Below are 26,552 nucleotides of genomic sequence, written 5' to 3' on the forward strand. Positions count from 1 at the left end.
TACTACTATTTGTTTATTTTTATAACTTGATTAAAATATTGTACTTAAAAATGATTGTATATTTCATTATTTTGAGTTTAAAAATTGAATACTTTCATAAAAAATATTCAGCATAGTGTGTATGGAACATATTTGGGGAGAAGGGAGTCACCCCCTCTTGCTACTCTGCTTTAGTATAACATTCAGTTCCCACTATACCCTGATTTTCCTAACTTTTTTTTTATTTTTCCTTAGTAAAAAACAATGTTCAGGGGCCATGTGTTTTTTAGGTGGCCAGGGCCACATTGAGGTATGTCACGATTTTTTACTTAGTACTAAAACTAAACTGCTAAGAGTTTCATGTTTTCTATCTTACTATATGGAGCTGAAACTTGGACATCAAGTAAGAAAATTGAGGCTCTAGAAATATGGCTGTATCGTCGAATTCTAAATATCCCATGGGCAGATTGTATATCCTACTTGAGGGTACTTAAAAAAATGAGAAAGGCTAAAGAATTATAACTATAAAATCTCGGAAACTAGAATATCTGGGTCACATAAGTAACGAGAAATAACCAAACATATGGATTACTGTAACTTATACTTCAAGAGAAAATAAGTATTGGAAGACCTGAAGGATATCATGGGTGAAAAATCTCCAAGATTGGTTTGGCGCAACATCAAGTGAATTATTTCGTACATCAGGAAAAAAATTATTTATTATGATTTCCAACATCCGAAATGGATAGAAACCCTAAGGCCCAAGTAGAATAGATTAAATATCCAATATGTATTTGTAACCTGTGTATTTACTGGGAACATTTGGTGATTATACAATACCAAGACATTGGTCATAATTCGCGTAAAACTGTGTATTGAAAAAAGTTGTAATTTTCATTTTTCCCTAGAATTTCTATAGGAAAAATAGTATTGTAAATTGTGATGTCATGAGATAGTTTGACGAAAGCCAATAAAAACCAATAAAGAATTTTAAGAATTTTTCATCATAGCTATCATCGTATATATAATAGATAACTATATAATTATATATATATAAATATGAGATAGTAGGTATAATATTTATAGATGTATTATCAAACCAATTTTGCTACAAGACTTGTGGCGCTACCAACAGAAAATAACAATAACTGAAAATGTATTATCTAAGAAAAACTAAACATGATAATATTAAAACGTAAATACTAAATACTAATTCAATTTTTAAAATTTTAAATGAAAAACGAAATTGATCAACAATTGCTGATGGTACTTGAAGTTTGAGTAAGCGTTACAATCAAGTATCACATTATCATTATCGACTTTTTATAATAAATGCTTTTTTAAATAATATGTTTGAAACCCTCGTGCTTTTGTAGAAAGTATGGAACAATTCTTCGCTTACCAAAAGGATAGTCGAACACCGTGTAAATATGGTAGAAAGTGCTTTCAGAAGAATAAAGAACATTTAGACAAATATAAACATCCCCCTACTAAAGTAAGATGGTTTTGTTTAGTGTTGCATAAATGTCTATAATATTAATTCAAATGTGATTGTATCAGGAAGATGTAAAAGTGGATACCAAGAAAATTGCAAAAAAACGAGATTCCCGAGGAAAAGTCAAACTTGAGAACACAAATAGAAATGGAGAATCGTCCAGTGTTAATGGCCATAATTCCAATGATAATTTTCCGCAAGGTATGATCAAAATTTATTTATGTATATCTAATATAAAGTACTAACCAATAGCATTTCATTGAGTTTAGTTCCTTGATGTATTTTAAATGTGGGCAGGAATCTTAATAGAAGAGAACATATTATTTTTAACTTTTTTTTTATTAGATGAAAATGATATGGAAGTTCCTGAACAATTAAACGATTTATCTGACAGCGAACCCTCTACTAGTCGAAGTAATGATGAGCAAACTGAATCTATAACTAATCAGCAAAATATAATGAACATTCAATCTCTTCTACCTTCTAGACAACGTTCTCAACAACAACAATTGCTATTGGTAATATGACATCCAAAATGTATAGGAATAATTAAAAAATGTGCAGTTTATACTCATATTTGTATGGTAAAGTTATAATATTTGTATAGTGTTTTGTAATTTTAACTTAAAGAATATCCATATAAAGTATATTTATCGTACACATACAATTTATCCTAGGCTGCATTAAGTGGTGGCAAGTATTATGTGTAGCTTCTGGTACCAACATTTTGAACCATTAAGAGGGGTAGAGGCAAGTGTATATAATATATTTTAAGTGGGGAGGGGGGTTGTTTTAAAAGAGCTTCCCCAGGGTGCAAAATGACCAGTTACAGTTTTGAGTGTGTCAGGAAAAATATCTTAATAATAATTGTAGGTTAATTAATAATTCAAAAATAATTTTATAAACACTCTAATTGAAAAACTACCACTGACCAAAGTTGCTTTAGCTTCTAACAAAACTTAGATCTCGCTAAACAATTTCTGTATTTTTAAAATAACTTATCATAAATACTTTTACATGCTTTCTGTAAGCTACTTATTTAATGTATTTAATATTTTACAGACAAATAATGCCTTAGAAGATTGTAGTGGTGATGATGGTATAGTACCCAGTACACCTACATTGCTTATACCAAGACGATTAGATGGAGAAACTGTTAGCTCTCCTCATGTACCCTCAGGCAGTCAAGGACCCAGGTTTACTTTTCTTGGGACCTCTCAAAATTCTCATGTTCACGGTAATTTTTATACTATTTCATATTTTTGTTTTATAATATTATATATATATATATATATATATATATATATATATACTTGTTTTATTGTTGATCTACATTCTTTTACAAATGTTTCATCTTGTTTCTTCTTAATACTACTAATGTTAATTTTATAGAAGTAGTCAGTGAAAACGCATTAAGTGATTTTTATAGTAAGTGGATACCAATTAGATTGAAGTGTGCTAGTTGGAAAAAGAATGATGAAATAAAGACGTATGAGTTTAGCAGAAGTGAGAAATTCTCACTGAGAATGTCAAGGTTTATGTGTAGGCTTTTATTTTTTTTTGCAAAATTAATCTTAAGTATTTAAACATCTTATTTTTATTTAACATTATTGTTTAAGTATAATAAGTTCTCTAACTTGCATGATGTATCTTATTACTATTTGGAGACTGTATTTATTGGCAGTTGTGACCAATAAATATAATAATTACGTATAAATATATAATAATATTGTATATTAAAAAAATTAACTAAACATGTTAACATTTTTAAAATATGTCTATGTATAGACATATTTATTTTTAATTTATTGTATTTTGCCTTATGGTCAGATTCCAATGATGGAGAACAATCAGTATCGTCAGAACGAGTTGTAGTATCAGAGACTGTAATTAATTCTACTTATTGGAACACACAAATATCTAAATTATTTCTTGTTGGTGATATGCCTGAAGAATTTTACAACTTATGGTCTTTTTGTAAAAGACAAAACCCTACTCATCCAGAAGGTTTGATTTATAAAATGTCCTGTATTATTTGAATGTATTAAAACATTCATGAGTTAAAATATTAATTTGATATTTTTTGGATGTTTTTAACAAACACATGGATACATCCGAAAATGATCAAATTAATATGTATATCTATTTAATATTAATAAATATTGTGGAAAATAATATTTTCCATTAATGTATTTGATTTAGATACATTTTTATCTGTTGGGTTGAAGTTGGTTGGACCATATGATGTCTTAGCTGGCCACTTTAATGAATTTTGTACTAATAAAGAAGAAAATGCAGTTTTACATTGGCGTTATTACTATGATCCTCCAGAATTTCAAGTAAATATTAAAATATCTTGTTATGGGTTAAATACTAAATTATTCATACATTAATAATATATTCCCAACCTTCATTTAGGTCAGGGGTGGCACATTTTTTTTTGACCTTGCATGCTTTAAATAAAAATTTGTCATTTAAATTATTTTATTTATACAGTAAACAAATAAAGGATTTTATAAAAAAAATAATAGTATTACTTTTTAAAGTAATACTAATATTTTTAATTAAGTACTTAATGAGTTGCTTGATACAGTTTTTTCTATTGTATGCTTGGTGACAATTCATTTATATTAGGTTTATAATTAGTATTTTTCTTGTACCATTAATTTACCATCCCTATTATCCATTCCAAAAGAGAACATACCGGTTTGCGCATCACGAATGACGGCTGGCGGTCGCTGAAAGGCAAATTTCTCCCACTCTTGCTGAAATGTGGTGCCAATATTACCCAGCGGTCGCCGTCCAAGCTACGAATCTAACCGAAGCACGTCGCGGTGGGAGGTGCTAGGCGGGAGATGCGTGCCGCCAAACATACCGATCGCCGCCCAGTATGTTTTCTTTTGGAATGGATAATAATTTATGCCATAATCACTACTATAGTCATTTTCTACATTCCTCGTCCTTGATTTTCTTTCATTGTGATAAGGTTTATTCATTTTCCTGGAATGCTTCAAAATAGATCTTAAGTCTTAAAATCCTAATTGCGTTTTCTTAGTTGTGTTGTTTTAATATTTCTCTTCATCTCAGTACATAGATACTTATTTTTATTATTTTTTTTTTTATTCAGACAATAATAAGTAGTACAAATGGTTCTCAGTATCACATTGGTTATTTTAGAGATGAACCTTTAGCAGTGCCAGTTTTTGTAGCTTCAAACGATTCAGATAAAAGTTGTGTTATACAAAATCTTGGTCAAAGTTTATTTCAAGCTCTAAGGTATGATAATAATTTAACAAATATTACATTTTTTGTGAATGTTGTTTATATAATTATAATTACAATAATTATTATGTTTATATAATAATGTTATCTTTTTGGTAAATAGGAAATATTTGCATACTAAAGAAGGTGACGTAGCACATTCTCTTCAAAAAAAGTTGTATGCATTTGAAAAACGTAAGGTTAAAAAAATACTGGAAGGTCGTCAAGGCACTCCTGTGGCTAAAACTTTTCATAAAGCGGGTATTTTTGTTCCGTACGATCGTAAAACTGATATTGGATATCGACCATTGTCAGAGCCAGATAGTAAGATACAATAAAGTATATATTAAGTATTAATACTATAACATTTTTTAATATCACAGGTGTATTAAGAAAGATTTTCAAGTTCTATCGTGAAGCCTCTGAAAATAAAAAAGTTTCCGAAATGGATAAATTACTACCCATAATAAATTATGCGAATATAGCAACTGATGAATGTGACTTTGGAACAGGACTTGAATTAGGCATTGATATTTTTTGTGATGGAAATCCTGATCTTCATCGCATATGTAAACAGCTATTAGTCACTTCGTATAATTTATTGAGGAGACCTCAATTTGCTACTATTATACAGGTATATAAATATAACAATGAAATTAATTAAAAGTGATGTGATGAACTGTTATATTTAAAACCAGGTCTGGTTTAAAAATCAAACTGTATAGTTATATATTATATATAAATTGCAAAATAAAGATCTAATTGTGGTTTTCTAAGGGTGGTCCTCATTTAAAAAAATTATGACGGGTCAGATTTTATGTTGTAATACGTTTTACTAAAAAAAGGTTGTATTGTTTTTATCAGTTGATAATATCACATAAATACAGCTTTTTGTTCAATCAAGCCGATCGACGTGACTGTACTGTCAGCGTAACTCCATGGCATTACTAGGTCATGTGATTATGGGCATTCAAGTTATCAATTCGGTAATATATTTTTATATACCTATGTTTATAAAGGTTTATATGTATAAACCCAAATACGACGATAACCGTGCTTGCACCACCCGGATGCTCCATCTATTAGTATAAGGTCTATGACTGTACTTAAGAATTGTTCCTTAACATAATTTATTATTTTAATTAAATTAGTCATTACCAATAGTGGTGGATTTGTGTTATAATTAAACAATTAGTGTTGTCACCATTTGTAGTGTTACTAATACAAACACGATAAACAAGTACCATAAGAACACATTTATAAAAATTTAATTCTGAGTTAATTTTTAAATAACGTGCATTTTTTCCATCATAATTTAATCTGGTTTGAATTTTAATTTATTGTTTGATTTGGTTTGTGATTAAAAAATGTCTAAGTTTGGCTTAGAAAATTTAAAATAACTTCAATTAAAACTGAAAATTGAGGTTCGTCACATCACTACATATTTGTACCTTAAACTAAACTTGAATTTTTATATGTTTTTGTTATATAAGGCTCATTTAAACAACAGAAGAAAAGACGGAAACATGAGTATACTGTGATCATGTTTTAATCTCAAACATTTTTCTATTTATTCATATAATTTTAATTGTATTTATTTAAGTTAAGTCACCATTTAATAAAAAAATATAACAAATGATTTAAGTAAGATAATTATTAATTAAAATCAAATGTTTGTTTTTAGTTAATTTTTTACACAGTATAATAAATGTTTGTATGAGAAAAATAGTGTTTTATTATTATATATAATCGTTATTTCACTTAAGCCAACATTAATTCTGTTAATATTTAATTCTTAATTTAAAATTTAAAATATCTAATTAGTATAATTTGTTTTACATTGTTATAATAACATTTAAAATAACATTTAAAATATTTGATGTATGTACAGGTTAGTAGAGTTTTACTACCCTTTTTTTAAATTCTTATAAAATTAAAATTTATTAAGTTTACCTATTATTTAAAACTAATGATTTTCACAATAACACTATTTACAACCCAATAAGATAAGTGGAATAAGCAGAATTTGTTAAGTGTTGTCGGTAATTTAATTATCGCTGCTTCAGCTGGTTTTATTTTAGAGGTGTACAGCTATAAACAAAAACGTTTTAAGTAAGTGGTTAATATTCTTAGTACAGTTGGTTTAAAAAAATATAAATGTGTTTCAATAGTTAATAGATTATTATCTACTCTTCTTTTTGTCAATATAATGATTTTATATTAAAAAAAATCTCTGATATAAACTGTTAAGTAACATGTTACCATATAAAAAATAAAATTATCAGAATTTATTTTATTAGTTATATTATATAATGACATTAGCGTTACTATTAAAACTTGATTCATTATAATTGTTATGGTTGTAAAATATGTACTTCATAAATTGGTTTTACAATTTGAATACTAGTTACAATTTATTTTGTAATTTACAAGTTTAAATATCAAAATCATAATTAAAAAAAAAATGAAATTTCTTGTAAGTTTTTATATTAGGTGTAGTATTTTTTTTTTAATGTAAAGGAATGTTTGATTTGTCAACTAGTAAATCAAGTATGATTAAAAATTAAGTTGGTGTGTAAAACGTGATTGTTGTGAAATAATGTATAAAGTAATTTTATTGGATATTTATATACATTTTTTTTAATAGCCTTTATTGGGAAATATGATGGCTCGGATTGTATAAGTAAATATTACATTATTAACACAACAAAAATGTTTACATGCATATCACATTTTTAAATATATCTTTTTGTGCTACTCGATAATTGAACGATATCTAAATTAGTTATAATGACCAATTATTAGTGCAGTTACTTCTGTTGAAAAATTAACACTTTTTTTCCAGATTATAATTTTTATTTTAACAGTGTGCTTGTGGATACCTAACGTAATTGGTGCAAAAATATTGGCTTTTTTTCCACCTCCAATTTATAGCCACTTGACTGGGTTTCATTCATTATTTGAAGAGTTAGCAAATCGTGGTCACAACATTACTGTTGTTAGCCCTTTTCCACCCAAACAACTGATGCCACCTACATATACGCATAAGGCAATTGCAAACGGTACAATTATTTAATACCTTTTCAATATTGATCATTTTTACAACCCAAAAAGTTAATAACCTAAATTAATTTTGTGATTCTACAGTAACAGACAGCAGACATATTTATTATACTATTTTATTTAAACCTAATTCAGAAATTCTTTAAACATATCTAATTTATAATTTCCAATTGTTTTTTTCTTATATTTTTAGTAAATACTGTGAAAATAAAGAAACATAAAGATCCTATGAAAATTCGACATATTTATCGCTTGTTAAACATGTTAAATGTAAAACTTCGCATGACGAACCTTATTAAAGAAACTTTAGAACTTGATGATGTAAGATCATTTCTAAATGACACCAGGTTCAATTTTGATGTTGTGCTTACAGAGTGTTGGTATAGCGATGTTTATCTTGCAGTAGGACATAGGTAAAAGTCTACTGACAAATATTATATTTTTAATCGATAATGCATTTTTGAACAATTGTTCTATATACATGTTTAATAGATACTCGGCTCCAGTCATATGTTTAAGTCCCATGTTGCCAACAGTTGGTCAAAGTAATTTCCTGGACATGCCGATCAATCCAGCATACATACCTTCTTTTTGGATGTATTACTCGGACACTATGTGCTTCATGGAGCGACTCGTGAATTTTATTGTTACCTCTGCCGAAATTCTGACCGATTATATAATACAAAAACTACAACAAACTATGTTGGACGATTTATATGAATATCCCGGGCATCATATTTGTCCGTCTTTGAATACTTTGAAAAAAAAAATTGCATTAACTTTTGTTAATAGTCACTTTTCGGTATCTTATTCTAGACCATATCCTCCAAATATGATACCTGTAGCTGGTATGCATTTAAGACCACAAAAACTAATTGAACAGGTTAATTATTAACTGTATTCATTGTTCTTTTCTTGAATTTTACAAATTTTTTTTTCGTGCAGGGATTAATGCGTCTTTTAGACAATGCAGTTGAAGGATTTATATTTTTTAGTTTTGGATCTAATATTAAAATGACAAGTATTCCAGAACACCAGGTGAAAGTATTTATTGATTCTTTTAAAAAACTACCCCAATTGATACTGTGGAAATGGGAAAATGGAACTATTGATGGAATTCCTGGAAATATTCACATGGATAAATGGTTTCCACAGCAATTTATTTTAAGTAAATATAAAATTGAAATATCTTGATCATGAGTAATATTTATTTTAATAATTGTAAAATTTTTTTAATAGACCATAAAAATTGCAAATTATTTATAACACACGGTGGCTATCACAGTCTCGTAGAAGCTATACACTATGGGTTGCCAATTATCGGATTTCCTTTCTATACAGATCAGTTTTATAATATGAAATTTGCAGTAGAAAAAGGATTTGGGATTGAAATGTCACTCGATAAATTAAACGAAAATGTTCTTGACAACGCTTTGGAACAAATTCTTTTAAATCAACGGTTAGTTACACGTTTTATGTTGAATATCACAATTTATTATGACTGCATATGTTTACAGTTTGAAGAATAATGCACAAAAAATTTCGGTATTGCTATCTGATTTACCTAAAGCAACTTCGTTAAATACCGCTGTGTATTGGGTGGAGTATGTCATCAGAAATGGTCAAGGCCCTCAAGAATTTATTATTTCCGATTTAAATTGGTTTCAATACTGGTCAATTGATGTTGTACTTTTTGTTTTTAGTATTTTATTTTTTATAATATTTGTTTTATTGAAACTGATTTGTTGTTATATTGGCAACAATAAATAGTTAATTTATTTATGATGCAGATTATATTGTGTAAGAATTTAATAATTATTACAGCTCAGTTAATAATTTCTAATTTTAAAACTGTAGCAAGGCCTGCAATAAATGTTAGGCACTAGTGACAAGTGACCAAGATAAAGTTTGAGAGTTAACACATTGGGAAAAATAAGGTAAAATATATTGAGAAGGTTTTAGAGCAATAATAAACAGGAATTATGTTATGTAAAATGAGAAGAAGTGGATGGATAGGATAAATAAAGAAGCAATGACGGATAGCAATATTTTGTGGAGAAAAAGTTTGCAGCACAACAGACATCAGCGACTAACCGCCAACAATCTTTTTAAATCGCAATATTATAATATAAATTATTTTTTTAGACTTTCAAGGATGTGAATTACCAATATCCAGATTATATTAGGTATATGTGTGAACATGGGAGTTGCTGGTAAAGGACGTTAATAACGTTTTTAACTTAGCTGACTATATAGTATATTTGTCGAACGGTATATTATAATTATTTCAAAAATCGTATGTAATTTTTAAAAAATGTTTATCAAACACACTGTTTTTATAAACATTATACCTATGATGTTATACTTATAGATGTTAGATCACAGTCCACAGAATAGATTAAAAATTTAATTTTGTCTTTACTTAGTACCTACTTACTCTATTCTGTGGTTAGATGGTAGACCGTAGTCGTTACGTTATAGTAGGGTTAGCAGTTTATACTTTGAAGTCTGTATTTTATAAATTTAGAATTTAGCTGCAGCAGAGCTGTCGTTGGCTGTTGCCAAATTTTATAGATTATAATTTATTAAATTTGGGCTCTCCGCTGTTGCTATTTGCTGCCGCCTGCCAGCTGCTGTATATTGTCATTTGTCAATGCCCTATGGTATTGTAATGTGTTATCATAGTTTTAGATTATCATTATTAAAAGTGCTTATCATTTATGACGCAGTAGGCATATCATTGGCCATTGCGGTCTGAATCACAAAACCGGTATTATAAGCTTGTCTGTAGAGGATAAAGGTAAATGAAAAATACGTAGTATAATATTCTCACATAACACATTTCAGAACTGTCTTTGTGTCTTGTATCGCTGATATTATTGTAGGTTAATTTTTCATTTTTGTTTAGTACATGCTGTTGACCATTGTAGGCATCTAATTTTTTTAATATACGTTTCATAATTCCTATTATTAAATATAAATATGTCGGCTCAACTAGAACATGTGAAATCGGCCGTAAAGGATTCTCTGTATGATGATTCTAAACCATGGAGTAAAATTTTTGCTTGGGCCGAATTACAAACGGGATTCAATCGATTATATATATTTATTGGTAAGTATAATTTACCATTTGTGTTTAAATTGAGTGGCGTTTATATTTTGTTGCGCGATGACTCATATTAAGCCATTGTCTATTACAATTAGTGTAAAATTGTTGAAAATATAACTGTTGATCTATGATAGCTAGACTGAAAAAGATAATTACAAAATCATAATTTTCTGTTACGTTCGTAGAAATCGGTGATTGGATAATTAATTTGAATTGAGTTATATTTTTGTATGTTTTAACAAAATAGATAAATAACTATTTATAACCAAGAAAATCCTTACTTATGGTATTATTTGCATAGTGTTACAGTTCTATTTTTAACAGTTTTGACCAGAAAAGATTAAATTGCAATATTTACATGTTAGAAATTAATAGAAAATATTAGTATTCTCTTTTTTTATGGATATTATTTCGGTTATCTTTTGAAGCAATTAATATCACAATTAAAATATAAATTATGTCTTTTGGAATAGATGCTAAATATTAAATAGAGCTTTCTGGACATTATTGAAAATGTAATAATACATTAAATATAAAATTACAATCTTACACTATTGTCTCTATAGTAGAAGTTGATATTATATCTGTTTTTGATTTTGTCTGTTTAGACCAACACGTTAAAAATAATATTTTCTTTATAAATTTTTACGAGATACTTTCAAAATTGAAATAAAATGTATAAGTATATATTTCTTAAACATAATATCTTACCGAATAGTGTATGTAAATATTCTATTAATATTCATGTTTAAAAACAATTTCAGGACTGGTGGTTTTCACTGTATTCTACTTGGTAATTGGTTATGCGACATTGCTGTTAAGTAATGTTATTAGTTTTTTGTACCCAGCATATGCATCAATTAAAGCAGTTGAATCTCCTTCTAAAGATGATGATACAAAATGGTTAACATACTGGGTTGTATTTTCATTTAGTACCATCATTGAGTTTCCAGCACAAGTTGTTTTGAATTGGATACCATTTTATTCATTAATTAAGGTTAGTAAATCATAAATCCGATTTAAAATGTTTATATAATTGGTATATCATCATTGCTGCGAAAAAACTTCCCATGTGCTAAAACGTGTAAAAAGATTTATAGTTGGTAATTTATAATAAGTATTATTTTTCATTTATTCTACAATGGAGATAGTACGTTGGAGATTTCATCATATAATAGCTTTTTTTTTCTGTATCGAGGGATACCAACACCTCAAAGTTGTAAAATTGGCACATAGGAGGTTTTTTGCGGCAACGAAAATAAATTGTTTTTACATTTTCATACATGCAAACAATTATTAATTGATTAAATTACTTGGAACTAATTTATTTTATCAGAATTTTTTACGATAAGTACTTTTTACGCTGATTTGAAATATGCTAAAATGTTAAACCTCCCGCAATTAGTTTAGAAGTTACTAAAAAAATAATTAATTAATTATTTCTAAACTATAGTAATAAGGTAATATCTAATAAGTATACCACAAAATAAATTAAATCAGAAAGGAGAGTTTCAATGTAAACAAAAACGTGGCGGCCATGTTCAAAACCTGCTATCATTATAATAAATTATATCTATTCATAACTAAAAATAATAATGTATAGATATCATTTTATTTATTATGGTTATAGCAGGTTTAGAACTTGGCCGCTTTGTTTTTGTGTGATAAGTATTTTCCCGGTGTTAATTTTTATCAGTGTTTGAGGCCTGTGTATACTATATTGGAAAAAAAAAAGATAAAGAAAGGCAGGGAAATAAAGAAAACGTGGTCACTAATTGCCATGAAGTATCTGTGCATACGCGCGTAATCTTTAAATGTTTATAATTATATACTTCTTAACTAATTGCGAGCAGTGCAACTTTTTTTGCAGATTTGTAAAAGGCTTTAATGTAACTTTATTTTCTAACAAACCATTTTTAAAATTATTATTTATTGTTATTGTTACTATTTTCTTTGAATAATATACAATTGTGTTATTATTTATTACAGACAATATTTTTCGTGTGGTGTTACATACCAATCCACAATAATGGTTCAGTGGTTGTGTACAACAAATTTATTCGACCATACTTCTTACAACATCAAGATGATATTGATCAAGCAGTAAATAACATATCTAAAAAAGGTAATGTATAGAAGTGAATATTATTATTATTTATACATTGGCTTGTTATGTTTAAGTAGATGATTGTTTCAAGAATAAATGTGGTATTAAGTAATATTTTTATTTTATCAGCATTTAGAAAAAAATGCTATTTATTTGGAAATAAAAATTATAAATTAATCAAGTACAAAGAAGTTTTTGTAATTTTTTTTTTCAAAAATATTAAGAAGTATAATTTAGTAGAGTACAAGTTTTATTTTAAGTATATACAATTAAATAAAGCTCCGTGTAAATCATACTTTTAAGTTAATAAAATACATTTTTTTTTACAGCTGCACAAGCTGCTGTCGACAAATTAGTTGACAAGAAAAACTAAATAAAGGATATGTTGGTTTGTTAAATTAATGTGTCAATTCACTGTGCTACTATTGTTAAAAGGTAACTTAACTACAAGGATATATTATTAGATATAATGATGACCTAGTTATTAGTTAATAGTAACACAAATTAAAGATGTTTAAGACATTTTAGAATGATTTGAATAGTTAGTGTATAACTCATTTTGGATTAGTATAAGATAGTAAGTATTGAATATGACATTAATACAAAAATAATATACTAATATTATATTCTAAGATTTGCTGTATAACTATAAAATTAATATTTAAATTTATCACAAAATAAATCGTAATATTCTATATTAAAATAATCAAAAACATAATTTTTTATTTCAAGGATAGGCTGATCACAGTTGATAAGTAAATTAAATTTATAATTGTATAAAAATTGTTTGTAAAACATTAATTTACATTTTATATCAACATGTACATTTTATTTTTTATTGCTATACAGAACTAATGAGAGGGAACTGTTGATCACATGACCTCTTCTTGTTATCAGTTGTTTATTTACCTACATAGGTATAAATCCCCTTTATCAAATTTATAATAAATGACTCATAATTTGGTTTTTGATACCTTTTTTAAAAATTATACATCTGTGTTTCATTATACATGAAATTTAAAACTTTTATATTGTTAATAGTTCAGTTATATTATATTATTATAAAATAATAAATAATAGTAACAGCTGGTTAAAGTTTTCATGGATTAATACATTTGTTTTTCTGTTGTATCCATGTCTTTAATTACATTCTATGTTTTGGAACTAATGTAGGTACCATGAATAATGTGTTCACTGTATTATTGCAGTAGACATTGCTAAAGTAAACATTTTTCAGGATCTGAAATATTATTTAATGTTGTGGATAGTAGTGTTATAATATAATTATCATTACTCTAAAAGTACTAATGCATAAACATGTAAATACTTAAAAAATAAAAACAAATTTATGTAAATGTTCGTATACATTTATTTTAACAAACATTATGTCAGAAGTAATTTTGATAATTGTACAATTTAACTTTGTTTGCGTTTATTTTATACATAGTAACAAAGTACAAATTAATTGGTTTTTATTTAATTACTAATGACTAATTTATAATTTTTTAAATATTATATTTTAAAATATTTTTCTTATTTATTTCAGGAAAATGGAAGGATTATTTAAAATTATACATACATTTCACTGTTCTACACTGCTGGTATTATTGTAGTTCTTAAAAATATGTTTTAATAAGTACATAATATATATTTTATTGTTTTATTTCCTATACAATATAATAAAGGTGTATTTTTAAACTGTATTTATTGGTTGTTTTTGGGTACAAACATTTCCTTCATTAGCCTATTGCCACTACTATTAACAAAATTTTAGACCATATACCAAAGGTTCAAATATAAGTGATAAATTAAAAATATTTTGTTGATTAAATAATTTTTAAGAAAAATACTTGCAAATAAAAAATATAAAACGTACTACACCTATGTTGTAATGTAAACATTTTGTGGTTACTTATGAATGTATTTATGTATAACGTGCAATTTTTAAAAATAAGGTATTCTTTGAATGGTATTGCTATTTTAAAAATTAATTTACGAATGTATTACTTTTATTTTAAAGTTTGGTTAATTTAAACATTATATGTTGAGTTGAATACCGAATATGAATGTAACATTAAACAATAAATACTATAAAAAAAACCGGTTAAATTAATATTACCTGCGTGAAATAGAAAATTAAAAAAAATGTATATTTGTCATTTTTTAAATTTTATTTATAAATTTTAATCACTTGAAGAGTAAAACTAAATAATTAAGTCAACAATCTAATGTATTGTCACTGTATATAATTAAAAGTAAAGGTATTTTTTCGCCTTCATAAATTATACCTTTTGATTGATTTAAATTTTTGTGCAAATAATATCATTTATGACTAACTTGGCACATGTTTGACACCTTATATAGTTATATGGCTTAAAGCAATGTCTTAAAACTAAAAAAAATAATGATAACCATAGAGATCAGTGTTTACTGTTTCCTATTCGCAGTGTTGTACGAGTATTCTATATTTTACAAGATTTTTCTATTATAATATTAATTATTTTGAACATGAATCTTATTTCCTAAGTTACCGACCAGTTTAAGTTGCTATTGAATGTCTCGTAACAATACGTTTTAAAACTATAGTGTATTTTTAATTATTACTATTATTAAGTTATGATTGATGATCATGAGTCGTGAAAACGAAGCGGACTTTCCCCTCGATGGTAAATTATGATTGTATGATTAACTGAATAACATGTATTTATTTGATTAAGGCTACATTTATTCTGCAGAGTTTTATAGATACATAGACTTTATACAAGTACTAAGTAGTGTAAAGTCTATGGTTTTATGTATAGTATAAATAGGAACTTATGGCATTCTGTTAATATAATATAAAAACAACTTTATTTTGATAAAAATAAGCAAATTTTGTGAGTTGCCTTATGACACTGTTTGCTTATCAATACGGAGTACATAGTTATTTGATATTCGGCATTACTAATTTTTAAAAATAAACGATAATAAATTAAATGTTACGCGAAAATGGTACTTAATACCGAGCATAACACATAATACTAAATAATGCAAACTAATTAATACTTATGAATAGGTAATTAGTTTTAACAGTGAATTTAAATGCCCTAGATTAGTTCTAAATATTCAATAAAAAAATGACTAAAATCGTAAGTCATTATTTTAATGTTAACACGTGCCGGTAACAACTTAATTTTTAATAGGAGAAGCGTGGAATAGATTTGTTCATACATGCAAGTCTGAGTCGAGTTTTCCAAACAAAATGTTTTAAAATGTATGTTCTTTTTATATTAAAAATAACAATTAAGACGAAAATGGAATAGCTTACTTAGGTACTTTTAAAGTTATGAGTAAAAATGTAAACAATTTGTTTAGCATTTAAAATAATGGTATAGACGGAAATTTAATAACTTTCTTAGTTACTTTTAAAGTTATAAGTAATTCATTATATTTATATGTAAATTACGGGCTTTGGAAAAATGGGTTTTTGACAGTGTTTTGAAAAAATTAAGTAAACTAAGTTTTTGCTTATTACTTTAAAAGTAAATACAACCGCTATAATCTGAATTTGTCGTTGTCGACGTTAAAAAGTACACGAACTACAAGAAATTTTATTTGAAAAAGTTTTTTGTATGAACAAATCTAGGCCACGCTTCTTCAGTCTATTAAAGAGTAAGTGGCAATCAAAATTAAGGGAAAAATTTTTGGTGGTTCATTTTTGGTATATTTGGAACTAATCTAGGGGGCGTTTCGGTTAAAAGTCAGAAATTTGCAAAATAAGCACCTCACAAAATTCTAATACAAACTTATACCGAAATATTTGTAAAACATTTGTGTAGAAAAAATTGTGACAAAAGAGATTGATCAAATTTTTGGGAAAGATGGCGTTAACAAGCTAAAACAATTTTCGAACTCAAATGATGTGTTTTTAAAGTATGTATACATTATTACTATACATATATATTTCTAAAACACGGTAATGCATATAGCTACGTGCAGTATTTTTCTTTAATTAACTGTTTCTAAATTGCAGTAAAAAAAATTTAAAAGATGCTCTAGATACATTAGCAGATACCATGTATTTCGAGGAAATATTAGTAGAAGAAAACATGTTCTTTAAGAGTTTTGAATACTTCAATACAAAAAACCAGTATGGTAATATAGTTTACACACCCTTCGATACTATACACTCTAGGAATGGCATGGCCACTATAAAAGCCAACTATGGAGTTAGTAGTGGAATGTATCAATACGAAGTCCAACTCTGTACAAATGGTATTATACACATAGGATGGGCTACTCAAGCTTGTGTGTTCACTGATTCTACTGGAGTGGGTAATTTAAATCAATTGAACAATTATTATATTTATTTGTTTATATAATAAAATATTAGGCTTGGGCGGTCTACTATAGTTTTATTTGGTTCTTGAAAATTTTTAACGATTTAACATTGTATGACAAATATGTCCTATTTTAAGGGCTTTTTACGATTTCGAAGGGAGAAATTGTAGCAATTTTTTTTTAACTGATTTTACGGAAGTATTATGTATAATGTACTGTACTTATACGATATTACAAAAAAATATGTATACCTACCCGCGGTTCCATATTAGATTTACCAACAGGTATTTAAAAATAGTGAAAATTAACATTTTTATATTATGATCATTTCTACGAAAATTTGTAATTTGCTGTTCAGACAACTAAAAAAACTTATTTTCCTTTAATGTGACAAATAATATTTGATTATTTTATGAGTATTTCCACAAGACAGCAAAAACAAAATGATATTTCATATTCGGCGCATCGCTTCTATAAAATAATATTGCAATAGAAACTGTGATTATTAGCTTGTTTTTTTTATAAAAATTACAAATTTATAATGCAAATTTATCTAGGCGAAACATTGAATTCTTATGGTTTTGACGGTTATCGGACGGAGAAGTGGAATAATTCGGTAAACTCTCAATACGGGACGAAGTGGAGAGTTGGAAATATAATTGGTTGTGTAATTGATTTTACAGACAAAACTATTGAGTACTTCAAGTAAAACGCTTTTTTTCATGCAATTTCTTAAGTATTCATCAGATTTTATAGTAAAAAGTCTGCAAACTTCATATTTTATACTTTATCTTATTCATGTTTGTTCTGGTGTCTTTAGCAACGGCCAATCATTAGGCAAAGCATTCGAAGATATGAATATTGATAGTTTGTCTTTTTATCCTGCTATAAGTCTTAATAGCGAAGAGACCGTATCAGTTAATTTGGGTAAAAGACCCTTTAAGTTTATAGTTGATGGAGCAAGGTCAATAATTGACTCGCCGACAGTACTTGTTGATTATTTTAAACGACTACAACCAAAATTGAATTCATTACTCGGGTTAACTACTAATACGTCCAATAGCGTATGTATAGTATAATAATACATAATGCTAATACTTTATTATTTTACCATGTTGGAGTCTGAATTTTCATTATTCCTATTTATATATCTTTAATTTTATACTTTAGCGTAGCTCGAGTGCGTGTGGAGAATACGAATGTATGTCTTTTAAAATACTTTAATTTTCAAGGGTCAGCTTTAAGACTATCCTTGTTTATTTTTTTTTGTAATGGATCAATTTGCAAGGGATATACAGGGGAAATGCACCTTGAATGTTTTAGTATAAGAGTAAAGAAGTTTTAGATTAGAAATTCAAAGTAGAGCAAAATAAGGAGGCGGCGGAGAAAAGTCTTGAAATAATAATTAGATATAAAAAAATAATATGTAGAAGTGGAGTTTAGTTACGCCAGTGTAGGAGGTAGAGAACATGTTTTACTTGGAGAGCAAATGGTAAATCGAATTGAGGACATTAAGTATTTAGGGATTAGGTATGCATAAAATCGATACAGTTGAAGGAAATATGCCAAGTAAAAAAAAGTGAGTATAAGGTGTAAATGAGACATCAGGCGTACTGTGTTACAGAAAGATGTCATTTAGTATGAAAGAAAATTTGTAATTATGTAATGATAGCAGTGTGTGTGTGTGCCAGGTATCTAAATGATGCATACCTGAATAAAGTGAAATGGTACTTTTTTTACATAGGTATAATTGTGGAATAGGTACTTAGCTAATTGCTAACTACAACTTTAACATTTATATATTTTTATGTTTATTTATTCAACGTGTTTATACATTCAAATTTAGGTAAAAGATGCACGGAAGCGAAATAACCAAATTATTGTTAGAGATACCTTAAAAACAATACTGCTTCGACAGCTTGGTACTTTGGCGTCAGTACCATATTTAACTGATGTTTGTCTGATGGAATTCATAGAAGCATTATACAAAAGAAAACCTAAAGACATTTTAGTTTTTTTAGAAATGATGTGGACGTACATCGAAGTAGGATATTCCTTTATAACTTGAGGATAAATAATAAATAATTATGACCTCAAAATTTGTACTTATAACGTTTTGACTGCTGAGTATAGAACTAAAACGTTTAATATATTTTTAGTTATAAATAGTAAATATATATTTTTTAACCACCAAGTTTATACCGATAATACTGATAATAAATATAATAAAGTATTGTGTAGACTACATTATAACAGAATATGTGATTACCAAAGACTTAATTTGAAAAAATTGCTTATATATCTTTGTAATAGAAACCAAAATCGTAGTAAAAGTGTAACTATAAAATTTTGTTTTATACAGGAGAATAACATGGATTTAATTATGCAGAATATTTCATTTTTTTTACTAACTGAATTTAAATGTATTTGGAGAAATGGGTTTGATACGTCACACCAAATAATGGTGATTAAACTTTTGATAGAATTTTGCCAAGAAACAAAAACCAGAAGACATTTGATTAAAAAAATTCTGTTTGATAAAGTTCGGTAAGTAAATTATGATTTTTATGGAAATAATTAATAATAATAACAAAAAAAATATTTAATTATATCCACAGAGTCTCGTATTTTTTACATATTATAGCACCTTCTGATGAAATATTTCAACTAATTGTTCCGGATGCATATTGGAGTTTAGAACATGTAGAATTAGCTGATGACAATTTAAAATCTAGATTAATGTCTACTTTGTCAAATGGAAATAGGAAACATTCAAAATCATCATATAAAAATGCATGTGCTAGAATTCAGGAAGCAGTCAACAGTTAAAATTATTATTTTATTTCCTTTAACCTTACTACATTAGTATACTAGTTAAATGTACATCAGTCAGTACTTCAAAATATAATATATGTCATCATATTAATTTAGGCATAGAAACACAGCAGATAGCATTTTTAGAAAAATTGTTAAATGACAACGACCAAACTGAAACGGAAGTTAGCTCTAGAGTTCTTTTTTCCAGAAGGTTACATGGTTTCATTCAAGAAAATATGATTTATTGGAGAGTAAGTACCAACTACAAAAATTAATATTAAAATAATTAATTAATTAAAAATATGTTTTAAAAATATAAGCTAAAGAAAGACCCATTTTTAGCAATATGTAATATAATCTATTGTATAAAATCTAATATACTCTTAAAATTATAACACTTTTAATACATAAAATCATTTACATAGAGCGATCCAATGTTCAGACTTCCTGGACCTGTTTTACTGAGCACGTTTTTCCGTTTGGCATTTGTGTTGCAACGACTTTGGAAACAAGAGTTAATGGAATATAAACTTGTTCAAATATATCCAAATATATTTTATGTAGATAGTTTTAATTATTATGGAATAGAAAGAATCGGAGGGACATTTTCTTATTTAAAAAATAAGTACAAAAATGAAATAGATTTAAAACTGCGAGGAACATCTGGAACAACGGATGGGCCAGTCTCTGAATCAAATGACAGTGTTTCTTGTAAGTATTTGTCGGAACTTTATAATCTATTAAATCAATTTTTTGGTTTTTTTTGAAATTGGTGATTTTTATAATTATCTTCTGTGATGGTTTATTAGACGTTTTTATTTATTTGTAAACACACTTATTTATTATTCTTTCAAATAAAGTTTCTTTGACAATAATTGTTGTAGCCAATTAAGTTTGTATTTCTGAAAATTAAATGAGGTAATTTTCTGATAATTGTTTTTTTTTGCAAAATATTAAAATATGTGCCTAATATTAAGTATTGTGTTTGGCAAATTAAGGATTATCTTGCTGACATTAAATTAAATAATAAAAAAGTATTTAGTTGGGTAGTACCCAAATCAAGGACATTTATGATGTTGGAAGTTATCTGGAAACTATGTCGTTAGTTTATATATATCTATATCTAATATATCTTTCCGGTATTATATAGCCGAAACAGAAAACGAAAGGATTTATATAATAATTTTTAAAAAATTGAATATTTTTTTAAAATTTTTATTTACTCAAATGGAACTGATTTGCAGATCTTCAACACGTAAGGTGTTAGCAAATAAAAAATAACGGTCTATAGACCATCCTGGAGCTCGGTAGAACTTTACGGGACACCCCATATATAAATCAACTATTTAAAACCCTATAAAATAACGGTCAATTGTTAACTAACAATTTATCAATGAATCTCCACCGAGTTTATTTTTAATTATATCGTGAAATCCAATTTATTAAATAAATTATCCTTTTTTTCTTACTTAACAGCTTTATTTACGGTATTCTTCCATCTTGTTCGCTTGGTCTACATTCTTTAGAGCATTCCATTTATACACGTAACCAAACAATTCCAGCCACTCCTGTTTCTCATATATTGTATGCTGTCCATAGAACATATTTATGCTATGCTTATTTCTGTTCAGTGTAGATGTACAAATTTCAATCTGCTCTTATTTAATATAACTTAAGTTGTTTAGCCATTTAGCTTCACGTAAAAAAATTGACGAATAGACAATTCGTCTGGGAATCAACCCAGACAGGGTTGATTCCCATCCTAAAAACATTTTTCATGTTAATATGAAATAATCGTTGTATTAAAATTAAATATTTAAAAAATCTGCCTGATCTTTCTGAGTAATCGATGGACTTTGTTTCTGACTGAAGCTAATGAAGAAGTAATAGAAATTGATTCAGCTGCCGGTTTCATGGCTGTCTTAACAAGATTCATTACAGAGGCCCAGGAAAGGAGTGCAAACGTCAACATGAATTCTTCAGCTATCTTAAGAGGAATGCTGTCGTCCCACAGTAATTTGCCAACCGATAAGAGAAGTGTACTTTCAGAAATGCTTAACAATGTTGTTTGTTTATATAACATAGCAGGCCATAAACAGTTGATTGAAGTATGTAAATATAAATAACATATATATATATATATATATATATATATATATATATATATTAACTATATTTTTAGTATTTACTTATTAATAAAATAGTCGTTGTATATTTTTTTAGCTTTAATGTGAAGCTTATAAATTGTTAGAACTTAGAATTATTACAACAATATATTTTTTAATGCTTGTACAATTTCTGAAGAGCTTATAGTAAACACGCGATTGCTTTCTTTTCGAAATCAACAGCTCTAAATCATTATACACGCCTGGCATTATACAAAACAAGCGTTGTTGTTATTTTATATTAATAATAAGAGAAAAAACTATATTGTGATTATTATTATTATTTTTAATAGCCTTTATAATTATTAATTAATTATTTATAAATTATTGTGAATAATCAATAATGGTTATCTATTACGTTTATACATGTATGTTGTCGATAACACGTTATTCAATAATTATATTGTTATAGTATGTCTCCTTTAAAGAACGTTTGATTGATCTCACAATTGAGCACGCGCTGATAAATTATGAAATAAAAACGTCTACTGAAAACAGAGAAAACAACGAACGGCTTCTTACGGTTGGGCGTTGTATTTTTATTCTGTACATGCTTAAAATAATATATGTTTCTATGCATTTAAATAGAAAATCTACAATCAGGCTACCATTACTTCTCGACACATGGCCTGGTTAATGAGCATGATATTTGTGGAGCCAAAAGAGCAAATTTTATGTTGGATTCTTATGGTGGTTGCTAACACAATAAAAAACTGTTCTGAATTCGAAGAGGAATTATTTAGATTTGTTCCCGAGTTCTATCCAGATTGCTTAATAGGTCTGACCGTTACTTTACCAGACTACTCAAATGAAATTCAACAATATGAGAGCATTGTTACCGGTGATTAACTATAGCATTTTTTTTTCACTAGCATGTACTCATAAATTGTTAAATCCTTTAGATAAAAGAGGGTTAGCTTTATTAATTAGTGAAATTCTTCTCCAACACTTCGAAGATGTTAGAATAGCTAATCCTAAAACAAAGGAATGTATCTTACAAGGTATTACTTTGTATTTGACCGATCCTCAGTCCGTGGAAGTCTTAGAGACAGCATCAGAGTCAAGGTACAGCTTATCTCCTAATTGAGATTAGCATATTTTTACGAAATTAAAAAAAAATTTAATTTTAAATTACTATTAAAAAATAAACCAAAATTTGTTTCTACCGTCTACAGATTAGCATCGAAAAGTTAATTTAAAGTGATTTTATGCTTTCAGTTATAAAAATAAGACCTGTGCCTATCGCACCCTAGTATGCCTGGGCCCTTACTATGCCCCGACATAATGTATTGTTTTTTTTTTACTTAATGTTTAATTGTATTATTAATATTTGTTGTTATTTTTTTTGACAAAACTAAATAAATTGACATGTTAAATTTTTTTTTTCAAAATCGATTTCTTAATAAATATTTTATTAATTGTCATTATTATTAAGATAAAAAATTGTTAGCTAACTGTTTTAAATTTAATGTGTAAACGTACTATTTTAGTCGAATGCATGCAATTCAATCAATTTTCAAACCACAAGACCAAAAAACATGGACTAAAACAAATATAGTATTAATGATGATTTGGTTTGGATCTGGTTATGGGTTTCGTCATACTATACCTCCACACTTAAACAATCGAAAAATACCCTATCAAGACACAATGGAAGATATATTGTTTATTAACATGGGGAAAGGTTGTATGATTTAAAGTATAAAAATAATAAATACATTAAATATTAATTCTGTTACTTACAATACTACATAGAACGACCGCCAGCGTATGTGCTGCAAAATAATATTAAATCAATAATTGCCCAGGATAAACCTTCAGCGGTTATATTTTTAAATAACTCGCTTAATCACTTGAATTGGGCATTTTCAGAGTTTATAAGTGTTTTTCAAGAAGTATGTATCCATTACCATGCAATTTATTGAACAATTAACAGTAGATAGTTAATAATAAGTCTATATTGTCTTTGCATTGGCAATAACAGATCAAAGACATGGATTTAGAAAATAAAACATCTATTACTTCGGATACAATCAATAAGCTGAGGATGTGTTCAACCTGCTTTGCTCTCTCTGTGACTCTACTTAGAGTTATTGAAATGTTAGTAGTATTTGATCGCAACCTTATAACAGATCAAGAGGGTTCTTTGGAAAGAATTACTCAGGTAATCAGTAGCTATATGTAAATAAATAGTCGGTAACAAATATATAACAAGATAATTTGTTTTTTTTTATAGCTCATATGCCAAATACTTAACCGTGTCAATACTTCGACTAACACTTTTCAACTTGTTAGTTCGTTAATACTACCTTATACAGAATCTATACATAAATTTGCAATACTCGTAGCCATTACTGGTGTATTATTAGCAATGTTACAAAACGAAATAGACTCACAAGGTACCTACATAATTATAGTATAATATATTATACTTTATTGTAATAATTTGCTCTAGCTACCTTTTTATGGCTAAAAATATTTCATACTTTTAAGTGTTTTGATATATAGGAACGGTGTTTGTGAAAACCGGAATAAGTAATTTGTTTTTAATTATGATGTTATTCACACATTTTTTAGAAAATTGCACATCAATCGATCGAGTAGTAATACAATTAAGATAGTAATTAAGAACTACATTTTTTTTTTACCTTTTTTACATATTCCCTTTTTGACGAACTCTGTACTGGTAGTATTAAAATCTTACCTTATTTCTTTCTCTACCAGAGCTGATTAATTTCTAATCAACTAAAATAATTTAAGATTTTATTAGAACTGGAATATTGATTTAGAAAATATTATCATGTTAATAGTAAAAAAAATGTATTACTTCAGAAAAAAGTTTTGATGAAAGTTCGAAAATTGCCGAAGATCTGCCTATTACAAAAGTTATAATTTCGGATCCAAATTTTGCAGTATCGTCCTTGGAGTTTATTGTTTTGCCACAAACTGATAGCGAAGAACCGTTTGCTTTGAATTCGTGTAAGCTGTATTTGATTATCATACATTTTTCAATTTATTTGAGTCATAGTTTTATGTGGAGGACGAGTGGCCGAGTGGTTAAAGCGTCAGTGTGTTTGCCGCTCACTGTCGCCGGCTTGATACTCGGTCACGGGCGCTCCGTTTTGGGAAAAGGAGACGCCATCCTCTAGTTCAGAAGCGGCTGATGGCAGCGTTGTTGATAAAGATGATAGTTCTATGTTTATTTTTGCGATTTTTGAAAATTAGGATACAACCGAGTGCATGCTCTAAAATGTATTACTTTCTGATTTAGATACATCCTATTTGACTAGCGAAGAACTATCTAACGCAACTAATATGCATAAACACTTAGTTTGGTATATGAAACGGCGCAGATCGCTAACATCTGGAATAAACGAAGATGACTTATGTCTTTTATGTTATTCGGCTAAAAAGAATATAATTATAATGCCGTGCAAACACCAATGTTGCAAGTCAGTTCAATTTCATTTAAATATTAACACACACAGTTTAAATTTGTTCTCAAAGTATTTCTAAAAAAAATGCGGTTATATGCTTGTATCTCTTTCCAGATTGTATAAGATGCCTAAAAATGTACAATTATTTATAATTCTAGCTGTTTATTATAAACAATTAAATTGATTATTTCAATTATTGTACTGAAATTTCAAAATATTAGTATAATTATTAGTTAAATGTCGATGTTTCAGATTGTGCATAAATCATCATCTTCTTTATTCCCGAGTGTGCTTCTATTGTAAAGGGCGTATTGAACTAGTCGTAGACAGTGATGATCCAACCATCGTGTTACATGATTTCAGTAAAGATTTTCCATCTGTATGATGAAAAATAAACTCTACAAAAAAATGAATGACTTAAAACCAATATTTATAAATAACATATATTAATGTATAATTGTGTCATAAAAATGATTAATTAAAGTTAATGGCTATTTATTATTGTTTTTGTATTTCTAAATAGGACCTTGTTAGAATTTGACGTATTAAATAAAAACTACATATTATGTAGTCAATACATTTTTAATACAAATGGAAAAAAAATGTAGTATGAGTAAAATGAAAAAAATTAATATTTTTCTTAAGTATACACCTATAAGTATATCAACATTTTGCACTAAACTATGGTTTTATCTTTATTTGTGATATTATTATTCACTGCGTGCAAAGTATAATTTTGAACGTGCTGCATAATTTCCTCATAATAATTTACTTAAATGGAGTATCATAGGATAGGAGT

At 27.4% G+C, this 26,552-nt stretch overlaps 4 protein-coding genes across 7 annotated transcripts; all 4 read left to right on the plus strand.

The window, feature by feature from the left end:
• The first annotated feature begins 1,121 nt into the window (after window positions 1-1,121).
• On the plus strand, window positions 1,122-6,454 carry LOC126834746 (histone PARylation factor 1). Of its 2 annotated transcripts, none has more exons than XM_050566898.1 (11): window positions 1,122-1,260; window positions 1,356-1,474; window positions 1,540-1,675; window positions 1,820-1,992; window positions 2,537-2,711; window positions 3,305-3,481; window positions 3,677-3,813; window positions 4,602-4,750; window positions 4,860-5,059; window positions 5,119-5,369; window positions 6,229-6,452. In XM_050566898.1, exons 2-11 carry the CDS (start codon window positions 1,361-1,363, stop codon window positions 6,274-6,276), a joined length of 1,560 nt encoding a protein of 519 aa, XP_050422855.1. In that variant the 5' UTR covers window positions 1,122-1,260; window positions 1,356-1,360; the 3' UTR covers window positions 6,277-6,452. The 2 variants fall into 2 exon arrangements, with proteins under 2 accessions (XP_050422855.1, XP_050422856.1); XM_050566899.1 differs by having other exon boundaries at window positions 1,144-1,277; window positions 6,229-6,454.
• On the plus strand, window positions 5,438-9,580 carry LOC126834745 (UDP-glycosyltransferase UGT4-like). 3 transcript variants are annotated; one of them, XM_050566894.1, is made up of 7 exons: window positions 5,438-5,721; window positions 7,581-7,797; window positions 7,992-8,211; window positions 8,291-8,681; window positions 8,744-8,966; window positions 9,038-9,257; window positions 9,316-9,580. In XM_050566894.1, the coding sequence occupies exons 1-7, from the start codon at window positions 5,674-5,676 to the stop codon at window positions 9,566-9,568; spliced, it is 1,572 nt and encodes a 523-aa protein (XP_050422851.1). In that variant the 5' UTR covers window positions 5,438-5,673; the 3' UTR covers window positions 9,569-9,580. The 3 variants fall into 3 exon arrangements, with proteins under 3 accessions (XP_050422851.1, XP_050422854.1, XP_050422852.1); XM_050566897.1 differs by lacking the exon at window positions 5,438-5,721 and adding an exon at window positions 6,606-6,847 and having other exon boundaries at window positions 7,603-7,797; XM_050566895.1 differs by lacking the exon at window positions 5,438-5,721 and adding an exon at window positions 7,095-7,211.
• Window positions 9,581-10,566: 986 nt separating this feature from the next.
• On the plus strand, window positions 10,567-14,717 carry LOC126834223 (receptor expression-enhancing protein 5-like). Its single transcript, XM_050565997.1, has 5 exons — window positions 10,567-10,910; window positions 11,672-11,904; window positions 12,897-13,032; window positions 13,344-13,449; window positions 14,561-14,717. Exons 1-4 carry the CDS (start codon window positions 10,781-10,783, stop codon window positions 13,385-13,387), a joined length of 543 nt encoding a protein of 180 aa, XP_050421954.1. The 5' UTR covers window positions 10,567-10,780; the 3' UTR covers window positions 13,388-13,449; window positions 14,561-14,717.
• Window positions 14,718-17,069: 2,352 nt separating this feature from the next.
• LOC126834954 (E3 ubiquitin-protein ligase RNF123-like) lies at window positions 17,070-26,138 on the plus strand. The gene is made up of 19 exons (XM_050567207.1): window positions 17,070-17,328; window positions 17,892-18,039; window positions 18,155-18,320; window positions 19,181-19,378; window positions 19,697-19,881; window positions 19,953-20,158; window positions 20,266-20,402; window positions 20,577-20,862; window positions 22,024-22,259; window positions 22,729-22,839; window positions 22,905-23,157; window positions 23,219-23,381; window positions 23,807-24,000; window positions 24,072-24,211; window positions 24,301-24,480; window positions 24,553-24,715; window positions 25,149-25,295; window positions 25,588-25,768; window positions 26,006-26,138. The coding sequence occupies exons 1-19, from the start codon at window positions 17,070-17,072 to the stop codon at window positions 26,136-26,138; spliced, it is 3,486 nt and encodes a 1,161-aa protein (XP_050423164.1).
• The last annotated feature ends 414 nt before the right edge of the window (window positions 26,139-26,552 follow it).

The sequence above is a fragment of the Adelges cooleyi genome, unplaced genomic scaffold, assembly GCF_023614345.1.
Source record: "Adelges cooleyi isolate 19-005CV unplaced genomic scaffold, UGA_ACOO_1.1 ACOO_flye_CR_arks_rails_tigmint_CR_PRNA_21, whole genome shotgun sequence".
Lineage (NCBI taxonomy): Eukaryota > Metazoa > Arthropoda > Insecta > Hemiptera > Adelgidae > Adelges > Adelges cooleyi.